The sequence below is a fragment of the Natator depressus genome, chromosome 2 (assembly GCF_965152275.1).
Source record: "Natator depressus isolate rNatDep1 chromosome 2, rNatDep2.hap1, whole genome shotgun sequence".
Taxonomy (NCBI): domain Eukaryota; kingdom Metazoa; phylum Chordata; order Testudines; family Cheloniidae; genus Natator; species Natator depressus.
This window is the reverse complement of record NC_134235.1, coordinates 244812305-244824748: the sequence shown is the minus strand read 5'-3', so window position 1 is coordinate 244824748 and position 12444 is coordinate 244812305. Positions and strand designations below refer to the sequence as shown.

The following is a 12444-nucleotide window of genomic DNA, read 5'->3' as shown; positions in this document are numbered from 1 at the left end:
GGCACCTCAGGGCTCTGGTAGGATAAGCAATTTAGAATGAGGGAACCCTGAACCCCTTCTTGTGCTGGAATGAAACCAATCAGGAACTATGGCTGTAGTGCCTGGCTTGGGGGTGCCTGTTACAGGCCGTTACATCAACAGTGGCCATACACTGGTAAAGTCAGGGTGTGAAGGGGGGGGGGGAGGGAGGAGACAGGGTGAGGCTCGAGGCACCAACACCTGGCCAGCCAAGGCTTTCATGCTGGGCTTACACTGAGACAGGGAAGTATTTTCATGCATCCTGTAGGTTTAGGCATAAACGCAGGCATTATGGAAGCGGGCACGAATATTCAGGCTGCCCATGTTTAAAGCACACCTTCCCCAGACAAAAAAGAAAAGGAGTACACCTTAGAGACTAACCAATCTATTTGAGCATAAACTCTCATGAGCTACAGCTCACTTCACCCAATAAATAAATTTGTTAGGCTCTAAGGTGCCACAAGTACTCCTTTTCTTTTTGCGGTTACATACTAACATGGCTGCTACTCTGAAACCTTCCCCAGAGGATGGGGGGAGCAATGCAACACAGCACAGAGCAGGGGCAGGACCAGAATGGCTGAAAAAGGCGATATCTCCAATTAACTTGGGTGGTTTAGACACCTTTTAAGGGATTATTCCAAGAAAGAAGATTCCATATATTTGTGGGAGGGTTTTGTTCATGATCCCATAGACGGGGAGAGGGTGCACAAAATGGCAAATAACCTCACATCTGTTAAAGGGCATGTCCAGGGCCAAGATTCAAAAGTAGGTTTGTTCTGACAGGGTTACAGGTCCTGTCCAGCAAATGCTGTTGCCTGATCTCCATATCTCCCCTGTGGGCCTTGTCCCTAAAAGTTCCTGGTGAGTATCACCTCATTCACCATCTCTTGTACCCAAAAGTGAGAAATCGGTGAACAATGCAATCAACCCCAGGCTGTGCACCATGTGCTACACATCATTCGACACTAGGCACATGGTACCCTCATACTGCCCTTTTGCCTAGTTTACAAAGAATGACATTAAGTCAGCCTTCTTCCTTTTCCCAAGCCACCCAGCTGACTTGTGACCTCTTCCATGATCAGTTTTATGTGGACAGTGCAATGCCCAAGGGCTGTGCTATTTCATGGGCAACCTTTGAAAAAATTCAGCACAAGCCTGGTCTGAGCAGTCAGGAGGCATGCAGGATGCCAACAGGTGACACACTACCAGGACAATTTTCTGTTTTCAGGCAGGGTGAGTGTAAGGGGCTCCTTCGGGTTTTTCAGGACCTGATGGGCAAATTGGGTATTCCCAGAGCTGATGAAAAAACTGAGGGACCTGAGAACACACTGATGTACTTAGGCATTGAGCACAACACAGTCCAGCGGCAGTCCCACCTAATTTGGGACAAGTTTGTGGTGCTAAAAAGACATGTTGTTAGAGTCAGCAGGACCAAAACATTTGTCTAGGGGATCTCCAATCCCTGTTGGACAACTTGAACATTACATGGAAAGTGATAGCCTCCAAGCATGCCTTTTGTGAGCAGTTTGCTACTGCTACCATTGAGATATGGGGCCAAACCACTTTATGAAGGTCACTACAGAGATGAAGGAAGACCTGGCAACCTGACACTGATTCCTCACTCACTATAACGGGATGTCTGTATGGAGGGATGTTTACTTGATCAAGGCTGACCTGCAAGTCCACTCAGACGCAGCAAGCAGGATAGATTTTGTCTTGCATTTTAGGGAACACGGGTGTACCCAAGAGTGGCCCCAGAAATGAAGGGAGTCTGGCATTTTGAAGGACATCACATTCCTGGATTTCTTCCCCATTCTGGTCACTATTCAGGATGGGGAGTTCAAGGACAAAAGGATCAGGTTTTGATGCAATAATCAAGCAATTATTCACTTGGTGAACTTTCAGTCCGCTAAATCTGCCAGGATAATGAGGTTCGTTCTCCATTTTCTCCAATGCAACATTCATTTCACTAACAAGCACGTACCTGGGCTTAACAAAGGCATAACTTATACTCTCTCTCTCAATGGCCAGTTGACAGATTCAGAGCACTAGCACCAGAGGTCACAGAGGTGCCAGACCAGATGCGGGCAGCCCTATGGAATCTTGGTTGCTAAAAACAGTATCCACAGCCAAGGGATCATTGCACCATGCAACTCTTTGGCCTACATGGCGGCGTTTGAGGCATTCCAGGCATTCGCGGCCTAAGAGTCTCCCCAGGGCCCAGATCCCCAAAACCTGGCAGTTCATGATCTCACTACATAGGCAAGGGCTGGCACCACCGACAATAGCTAACCCGTTAGCTGTGTCCTTTGACTGCAGGTCTGTAGGTCATCTGGACCCCTGTAGGGGATTCATGGCCCATAGGATCCTGGAAGATTGGGCTAGGACAGAGAGCAATGTCAGGAAAACAGTGACCTTGCAGGTACTAAAACAATTAGTTGAGGTTCTTCCTCACATCTGCCATTCTTGGGTAGGCAGGTGTGAAGCTGAACTCTTCAAGGAAGCCTTTCTGTTGGCTTTCTTTGAGCCCTTTCAGGTCAGTGAGCTGGTGCCTTCAGCCAACGGAGACTCTTCAGGGCAGGTTCCCAAACTACATGACATGCAGTGGGAAGGTGACTCTCTACAGCTCAAGGTCCACAGGTCAAAAACAGATCAAAGGGGATTCACAGAGGCTGTTTTTCTGCACCGTTCTGGTGAGATGAACCTGCATCCTGTACAGGTTTCAGAGTAACAGCCGTGTTAGTCTGTATTCACAAAAAGAAAAGGAGTACTTGTGGCACCTTAGAGACTAACCAATTTATTTGAGCATGAGCTTTCGTGAGCTACGGCTCACTTCATCGGATGCATACTGTGGAAGTTGCAGAATACATTATTATATACACAGACACCATGAAACAATACCTCCTCCCACCCCACCCTCCTGCTGGTAATAGCTTATCTAAAGTGATCATCAAGATGGGCCATTCTGTACAGGCACTGCACACATATGTGGCTCAATGCCAACACAGCGAGGGGGGTCCCCTGTTTCTACACAGTGACCATTCCTTCCTAACCAAATTCCAGTTTGTGGGAGTCTTTCAGAAACAGCTCTTATTCTTGCCACCAGGAGAGCATGCCTCCCAACTCCTTCTGAACAGGGACTTCAACAGTGACTACCCAGTTGTGCACAGGTGAGTCAGAGGTCCAGGCTATAGGACGCTGGCAATCCAGCATCTGTCAGTCCTACAGCAGCTGCCTGAGTGGAAGGTAATGCAGGGGGTGGGCTGTAAGCACCACAGGTTTTAACCATGTCTGCTTCCGCCCCCATGTCAATCAAAGAATGTACTGCAGCACACACACAGTTGAGGATATGGATTTGAGAGCACGTCATTATGCACTGGGCTTACAAGAGAAAATGTAATTTGGCAAGAGGCTCACAGGTGGACACTGGAAGGGATGCGATTCTGTATTGGCACAGCAGACAGGGCATATCCTGGGACCAGCTCATGCCCTTCTTGCATTGGCTGGCACCCTGGGAGGACACGCCTGACATCATCATTATCCACCTAGGGAAGAACAACCTGGGAACATGCTCCAACCTCACATTGATTTTGAAGGCTAAGCAGGATATTGGACTGATGGTGAACGCATTTTCCAGTGTGGGAAGAGTACTGTTGGAGATGTTGGCCCGCAAGGTTTGGAGGACTGCAGTACACCCACAAAAAGGTGGATATGGCCCAGAGGAAGGACCACAGAAAGTAGAAACATGGCTGGAGTCCTGAAGTGGTTCATTATCAGACATGGTCACACAGCTCAGAGTATGGCCAAGCTTTATCTAGAGGAAGGAGTGCATCTCTCTGATATAAGTGCCGATATGTTCCTGGATGATCTTGGTATTGCGCTGACCAAACTTCTAGGTAGCTCGTACAGAATGGGATGGAAGCAGCCCAACTGATGCTGGTGCCTCCTCATGGCAGGTGCCCAGTTCTCGCTGATTTAGGCTCCAGATCCAAAAAAGTCCAGTAACATAGTGGCATCTCCTTATGAGATGGGAGTATTATATCTAAGCCCTGTAGCAAACAAACTGGGGCACTGGCACTACCCCAGGGGGACTGCCCCATCAATGTGCTTGATGGCAGTGCTCTCTGGGGGTCGAAGTCTGCTGTCGCCTCAAGCCCTGGAAGGAGGGGGGATGCTAGCAGACAAATGGAAGTGCCCTTAGACTCTCGTAGTGTGATGACTGGCTCCCCCGATGGTGGGAGCCCACAAGATTTGGCAAATGATCAATGGGATCCGAGTTGACTGCAGTGGACTGTCCCCAGAGGGCTACCTTGGATGTAATTTGACTAATAAATTTGTGGCATGGTTAAAGCCCATACCACATGTCCTTGCCTTCTTCCATGCAGTGAGTACACCAATCCAGGGGAAGAGAGAACTCCTTTACTAAAGAAATATTTGATTATATGTCAGTTTTATTTTACCTGTTTTCAAAAATGAAACATTTAGAACAGGCCAATTATAATACAGAAATGATTAGATTAAGGATTTATTTAGGAATTTTATCAAACCACAGAGCTGTAATCTAGGAATTTCATACAGCTGTTTTTAAAAAAAAGAGTATCAGAAATTATTTCCCTTCTTTCATCTACAGAAATGTTGTTGTTTCCCTTCCTAAGGTATGCTATTGGGAGAAACAAGAACTACGCTTTCTTAACACAAAACACAGACAAATAAAAATAGTATCACACAATCTTTAAAACTGCTAAAATACTAATAGATTTGGCAAAGTTCACTCACTTGTACACTGTCACATAATCCATCAGAAATTCACTCTATTATAACACTACAGAACTAAGGTCAAACTCTTCCCTTAGCCCTGGTCTACGGGGGGGGGGGGGGGGGGGGGGGGGGGGTGTCGGTCGACCTAAGATATGCAACTTCAGCTACGCAAATAGCGTAGCTGAAGTCGGCATATCTTAGGTCGACTTACTCGGTCGTGAGGACAGCGGCGAGTCAACTGCTGTCGCTCCCCTGTCAACTCCGCTTCCACCTCTCGCGAGCTGGAGTTCCAGAGTCGATGGGGAGCGTGTTCAGAGATCGATCACTACCTGCTGATCCGGCGGGTAGCAAAGACCTGCCCTTAGTTATATCACTGTCTCCTACCCTGGTTTAAATTGATGTTATATGCACACATCAGAGGCTGGAGCATATTATCTCAGTTGTGGAGATAACAGTGAGTCTTGTGCATAGTTAAAATACTGTGAAGTGGTGGCATTTAGGTTACAGTACAGTTCCTGATGTGGATGTTGTGTGTATTATCTTGATTAGCAGGGGACAAGACTCAGGGTAACAGGAGAGTGCACAAGAGCATTACTGTGTACTCCATTTTGCTTCAGCAAGCTTTAGGGAGATAAAAAAATTGTGCTAAAATTATACTCACCATATACTTTGTAATTGTTAAGAGGCTGCAGGGAAGGATACACTCTCAGTTAGCTATAGATAGGGACTACTTCTATACTTCTAAAATGCATTCATGGAAACGCTCTGGTCACACTGTAAATGGAATCTAACAAAATAGACATGGAACTACCTCAACATTATCCCTTCTAGCAAAACCCCGAGAAAACAGACGGTCTTGCACAATACTAAAGGTCAATAAACTGGCTTAAGAATATGAAAGACAAGGTGGATGAGGTAATACTTTTTTATTTGACCGACTTCAGTTGGTGGAAGAGAAAAGCTTCTGAGCTTTACACAGCTCTTCTTGAGGTATGGAAAAGGTAACCAGCTAAATACAAGGTGGGACAGATTGTTAAGCATATGGGGTTAAACACTGCAAGGAACCACATAAAATGAAGCGGGCAATTAACACCACAAGAATGGCTCAAGAATAGAAAGTCCTTCACTGAGAATACTTTGCCTCAGTTATCTAAATACAGGCACTGCTAGCAAGATCATCAAGTAATCTTAGGCTCTGTCTACACTATGGCTTCTGTCAGCAAAATTTATATCGCTCAGGGGTACAAATAAGCCACACCCCTAAGCAGGGACGTGCGCAAGGGGGGACAAGCAGGGTATGGGGCCCCCCAGTCAGCGGGGCACAGAACACCTCCAGGGCGGGGAGAGTGAGCTCCTCTGGCCCCAGGCCAAGGCAGGAGATCCAGCTCCTCCAGGCCAGCGGGAAAGCGAGCTCCACCAGGACGCAGGGGGACAGGAAGAGAGCCAGCTTCTCCAGTCCCAGGGCCGCAGTGGGGAGAGAGAGAGCTCCTCCAGCCACCCAGGGAGAGCAAGCTCCTCAGGCCGTGGGGGGGCACAGGAAGTGCCCTTCCAAAAGCAGCCAGATTTTTATTTCCGTGCGCCCCTGCCCCTGAGAGACAGAAATTACACCAAAGTAGGTCCTAGTACAAGATCTAAGCTACTGCCTCAGCGACATTTACGCGTATAGGAGAGTTAATCTTTGCTTAGCTTTTGGCAGGTTTTGGGCATCTACAGGCATTGTGTACTGTCATACTTGGCTGTACAGGGACAGGTGACATGGAGCCATGCTTCCAGTCTCAGAATGTGGGCACCTTCACGAGGCACAAGAGGAAGCATCACATGTGGGAGCAAAACACAGGCAGGGCACTGATGGATAAGAAGGTACACAGGAGACCCGAGGACTACGTCTACACTACACACCAGTGTCAGCGGCATGTAGTGTACATGTAGCTATATGCTGCAGTGAAAAGCAAGCTGCTTCCACAGTGCAGCGTGTGGCGACACATGTCAATGAAAGACTCCTGCAGCAGGGAGGCAGCGGGAAAGGCTTTTGCTTACAGAGCCTTTCCCTGAGGGGAGGAAAGGCTCTGGCAGGGGAGAAGAAGCTGGGAAACCCCCCTCCCTATGGCAGGGAAAGGCTCCAGCAGCAGAGAGTTCCCCAAGCTTTTCCCCCCGCTGCTTCCCCCAAACAGAGCCTTTCCCCACTTCTGGAGTCTTTCCCGCTAGTGGGGAAAAGGCACTGGCAGCAGGATAGTATAGTGCTAAAAATAACAGTGTAACTGGCAGCACAGTTTGGACAAGTAGAGTTGCCATAGGATATGTACTCACATACTTACCCACACTCTTTGAGCATGTCTTTACTGGCCTAAGTCATGCCTCCTTGTCTACGCTGCTATTTATACCCATGCTGGGGGGGCTACATGGGTAGAGGTACACTATATGCCACCAAAAGAAGAAGGCAAGTGTAGACGTACCTAGCAGTGCAGATTAAAGGAAATTTAGAGGGGTCATGAATGGAGCAAGGGGGAGAGGGCAAGGAAGGTGGGTGCCCAGGAAACTTCAAGCCTTTCTCTATACTGAAAAAATCCTCCTCCCCTGTACCATCTCCCTGCCACTATTTGCTATACCCACATTGATGGAAGTCTCCTTATCACACATATCTCCTACAGATTCGTTAATATGTTGAATAGATGAGTCCTGTTTGGTGGGCCTCAGGATCTGTTGCAGTAGGGACCCCCTCCAAAAGACCTTATGCACCAAACTTGGTTAAACTTTTGGAGCTCACTTAAGAAAAACAGGGGGAAATGTGTAACCTGAACCAGCTTCAGTAGAGTCCAACCACCACCCACAACATATTACACTTTAACAAAAGATTCTACACCTTTTTAGAAACTATGAAAATGAGTACTTAAGGGATCCAGTTAGGTCCCCACTGCCAAATAATCCATTCACCATCATCCCATCTGATTTACATAGCCCACCCAAATTTAATATTGCTGTCTAATAAAATTTAAAAATATGTCACCACAAGTTACTAGATTATGAAATCATATACTTATTCAAGGGATCAATTTTCAAATATAATCTAGTAAGGTATACCTTTGCATATATTTTTGCAAACTTTATAAGGGTGGTGTGAGTCAGTACGAAATGGTATGTTCCCTGTACATAGCATGTACCTTTGACTGTAATAGTCGGCCCCCATTCCACAGCACCTATGTATGCATCATATACTCCCACACATGGCTGGGGGAGAATGAGACAGTACAGGGTGAGATCCCTGTCAGATCCCTCTATCTATGTGTATTGTGGCATTTGGTTGTTTCACAAAGGTGCTTGGGGCAGTATGCGTGGTAGACACTACCCATATGCTCAGTGTATTTCTGTGTTTGACTATGGGGGAGAGAGAGGAGCATCGGACAGTACTGGGGATGGTATGAAGGGGGAGTTTAGGGAGGTATGAAAGGAATGTATGCCCTCTGTACACACTGTGTACTCCTACACTTGGCTGAGGAGAGAAATGAGGACAGTTGTAGGACAGCATGGCAGAGGGGTGGCAGGACACATGTACATACTGTATACTCCTATACTTGACTGGTAGGAGGCATGATGCAGCAGCATGAAGGAACTATGGGCGGGTGGAGTACAGAAGCATAGGGACGCAATGTGTCCTCTGTACACTATCACTTATCTGTGGAAGGTTAAGAGTTGTAAAGCAGAGAGGGTGTTATGGGGGCACAGGTAAGCCTCCCCAGGCACACCATGTACTCCCGCACCGGGCTATAATGGATAAGAGTCATGAAGCAATATCACAGGAAATATGGGGTGGTGCATAGAGTAATTTGGATTGGCACTATGGGTAAATAAGTAGGTAGTATTAGAAATGGAGAGCAGTATGAGGTGGCAGAGTGTGATATGGGCAGTATGAGGGAAGGGAGGAATAGTATGAGAAGATGTAGTGTGGTAAGATGGGAGGATACAGAGACAGCAGTGTGAAGATGGGATATATAGGATAGTGAGGGCACTATGAGGGGGTTATAGAGTGGAACAGTGAGGGGCACTATGAGGAGATTACAGGGGAGGTAGAATGGTGGTAGTTTACAAGGCAGGCAGAATGGTCTGGGGTGGTGTTAAGAGGCTCACATGCTGGCAGGATGGGGCGGGAGGTTGAGGAAGAGTCACAGAGTGGGCTGGATAGGCAACATAGGGACAGGGATTCCAGAGTAGGCAGGATGGAAAGGAATAGTATGAGGGGTGCTCCAGGGCAGACAGGAAGGGGAGCACACGGGTTTTCCACTGTGGGCATGGGGTAAGGGTGAGATGCAAAGGAGCAATATAAAAGGGGGTTTTGAAGCGGGCAAGATGGGGGGGGGTCAGTATGAGGGGGAGGTTCTGGGATGGGATAGGGGTAGATATGGGGGTGATTCCAGGGCAGGCAAGAGGTTTGAAAGCAGGATCGGGGGAGGGTTCCAGGATAGGCAGGATGAGGGGTGGATGGGATAAAGGAGGGGGGCAGGAAATGGGCTGGTATGAAGGAGGTTGGGGAGAGGATGTGGGGGTGGCAGGAAGAGGGATTCTGGGGGTAGGGGGAAGGATGAGGGAGTAGTGTGAAGGAGGGTTCCAGCAAGGACAAGATGGGGGGGCAGGAGGCACTATAAGGGGGTTCCAGGGCAGGTGGGATGGGGGGTTCGGGGCAGGCGGCATGAAGGGCATGGGGGGGCAGGATGAGGTGGAATTCCGGGGGGCAGGATGGGGGTCGGAACGAGGAGCGTTTCCAGAGCCGGAGGAGGGGGGGACGGGGACGATGTTACAGGGCGGGATGAAGGGGGGTTACAGGGCGGGCCGCAGGAGGGGGGAGTTCCGGGGCGGGCCGCCCCCGTACGCACCGTGTACTCCCGCACTTGGCTGTGGAAGTTCTGCTCACGAATTGTCACCTCGTCCGCTTCCATCCTTCATACTCCCGCAGCCCCGGCTCGCAATGGCGGCTGCCGCTGCTGCCTCTGCCCCTGCCCCTCCTGCGGCGGGCGGGGAACCATGGCCGGCAGCAGCGCCAACTGTTCCCCGGGTCCCTGGCGGCGAGCGAGGCGACCGGAGCCACCGACAACCCCGGCGACGCTCGCTATCTCCCCGGGTCTGTCAGCGTCCAGCGGCGGCGGAGGAGGGGAAGGCCCAGCCTCTCTGGCTGCGTCACGGCGCGGCAGCAGCGACCGCTGCGCCACCACTAGCCCAGCCCCCGATCGGGGAGGGAGAAGGGCGGGGCCAGTCGAGGCCCAGGGGGCGTGGTCAGCACAGCCCCGAGGGCGCGAGACAACGGGAGGCAGGACCTCAATGGTCCCCAACCGCCGATGCCAAGGAGGAAGGCGGAGCTAGTGCGGGCCCAGAGGGCGGGGCTAAGAGGAAGGCGTAGCTAGCACTACCCTGAGATGAGGGGGCAGGACAGCGGGCGGGGTCAGCTCTGACCCAGAAGTGGAGCGGTCAAAAGATGGGGCGGGGCCAAAACCGCCCCCGGGAGGCGGGGCTAGGTGAGTAGGATACGCCAATTCGGAAAGGAAGGGAGGGGAGGGGCGGAGCTAAACTATGAAAGCGAGGCGCAGGCGCGAGCGGCGACAGTTATAGGGGGAGGAAGGGCAGGCCAAACCGGGGTGGGGCGCATAGTCTCTGGTTGTTAAGGGCGTGGCTCAGTGGTTACGACGCTTGATTACAGTCCTGAAGGTTGTGACTCTGAGTCTCACTGATATGCCACCTCCAATTTATCCTGCTGCGGAAAGGTGTCTGCTCCATCAGGTTAGGGCAGCCAAAAGCAGTTGGATGTGATGCTGGCCACGTGGCCCCTTCACATGTAGGGTTGCCAGCTTTCTGTTTGCCAAAAACCAAATACACTTGCCTAGACCCCTTTCATGGATTGGCAGCAAATTCAAAGGAAAAGAGCTGAAAGATAACGTGAGAACAGCAAACATATTAAAAAGACAGGTTTTAGAGTGGCAGTCGTGTTAGTCTGTATCAGCAAAAACAAGGAGGAGTCCCTGTGGCCCCTTAGAGACTAATACGTTTATTTGGGCATAAGCTTTCATGGGCTAAAACCCACTTCATCAAATGCATGGAGTGGAAAATACAGGAGCAGGTATAAATACATGAAAAGATGGGAGTTGCCTTACCAAGTGTGAGGTCAGTCTAATGAGACAATTCAATTAACAGCAGGATACCAAGGGACGAAAAATAACTTTTGTAGTGGTAATGAGATTGGCCCATTTTAAACACTTGACAAGAAGGTGTGAGTAATAGTTGTAGGCATTATAACATTCAAAAACCAGTAGGAGAACACTTCAGTCTCCCTGGTCACTCAATAACAGACCTAAAAGTGGCAATTCTTCAACAAAAAAAGTCAAAAACAGACTCCAGCGTGAAACTGCAGAACTGGAATTAATTTGCAAACTGGACACCATCACTATTTGAAATTGGCCACTCTCATTACCACTACAATCCTGCTGTTAATTGAATTGTCTGTTTGGCTGACCTCACAGTTGGTGAGGCAACTCCCATCTTTTTATGAATTTATACCTCCTCCTGTATTTTCCACTCCATGCATCTGATGAAGTGGGTTTTAGCCCATGAAAGCTTATGCCCAAATACATATGTTAGTCTCCAAGGTGCCACAAGGACTCCTCGTTATTTGTGTTAAAAAGAGCAGGCTGTGAAAGATAGGTGAGCCCTGAGCTATTCCCTCACTGCTATTTACATGTAAAGATTCATCCCTAACTACTGTTCACTGGTGCAAGTGTTACAATAAAAACTCACTGCCAGATCCCTACAGATCCGGTTGCTTTCAGGAGAGTAGTACTGAAAAATATATTCTTCACTGGTTGGAGTTTCACCTCATTCTGTATACTGAGGACCTGAGTATGCGGCAGGCTATAGCCTGCAGGATGGCTCCACAGATGATGAAAGTCATCACAGCTCTTGGGTCTATTAATCATTTAATCCTTGCCACAGCCATCCATTTCTTCATGTACTTCAGTACCAGATATGAGCTAGTTACAGAGCTTGCATATACACACTACATGTGTTCCTCCTAAGATCCTTTAATATCTGCCAGATATGGCTCAGGTTAGCTTAAAGTATTTTACACACAGTGCTACCTAGTGGCTGAACTGTATAATACAGTTTAACTTTCTATTACATCTCCCCAGTTGTTCTATGTTCCTACCATTTACAATATTTGCACTAGTGGTTCTCAACGAGGGGTACCCATACCCCTGGGGGTATGAAGAGGTCTTCCAGGGGGTACATCAACTCTTCTAGATAATTGCCTAGTTTTACAACAGACTACATAAAAATCACTAGCGAAATCAGTACAAACTAAAATTTCATACAATGACTTGTTTATACTGCTCTATATACTATACAGTGAAATGTAAGCGAAATATTTACATTCCACAAAAAGAAAAGGAGTACTTGTGGCACCTTAGAGACTAACCAATTTATCTGAGCATAAGCTTTCGTGCGCGATAGCTCACTTCATTGGATGCATCCGATGAAGTGAGCTGTCGCTCACAAAAGCTTATGCTCAAATAAATTGGTTAGTCTCTAAGGTGCCACAAGTACTCCTTTTCTTTTTGCAGATACAGTCTGACACGGCTGCTACTCTGAAACCTGTCATTTACATTCCAGTTGATTTATTTTATAATTATA

The 12444-nt window shown here is 48.5% G+C and overlaps 1 protein-coding gene across 1 annotated transcript in view; it reads right to left on the bottom strand.

Moving 5' to 3' along the window:
• LMBR1 (limb development membrane protein 1) overlaps positions 1-10012 on the bottom strand; it is a 151240-nt gene extending 141228 nt beyond the window's left edge. Inside the window, exon 1 of the mRNA XM_074946277.1 lies at positions 9642-10012. Within this exon, the coding sequence (XP_074802378.1) occupies positions 9642-9704 (63 nt within the window). The 5' untranslated portion in view covers positions 9705-10012. The remainder of the gene's footprint in view (positions 1-9641) is intronic.
• Between the last annotated feature and the right edge of the window lie 2432 nt (positions 10013-12444).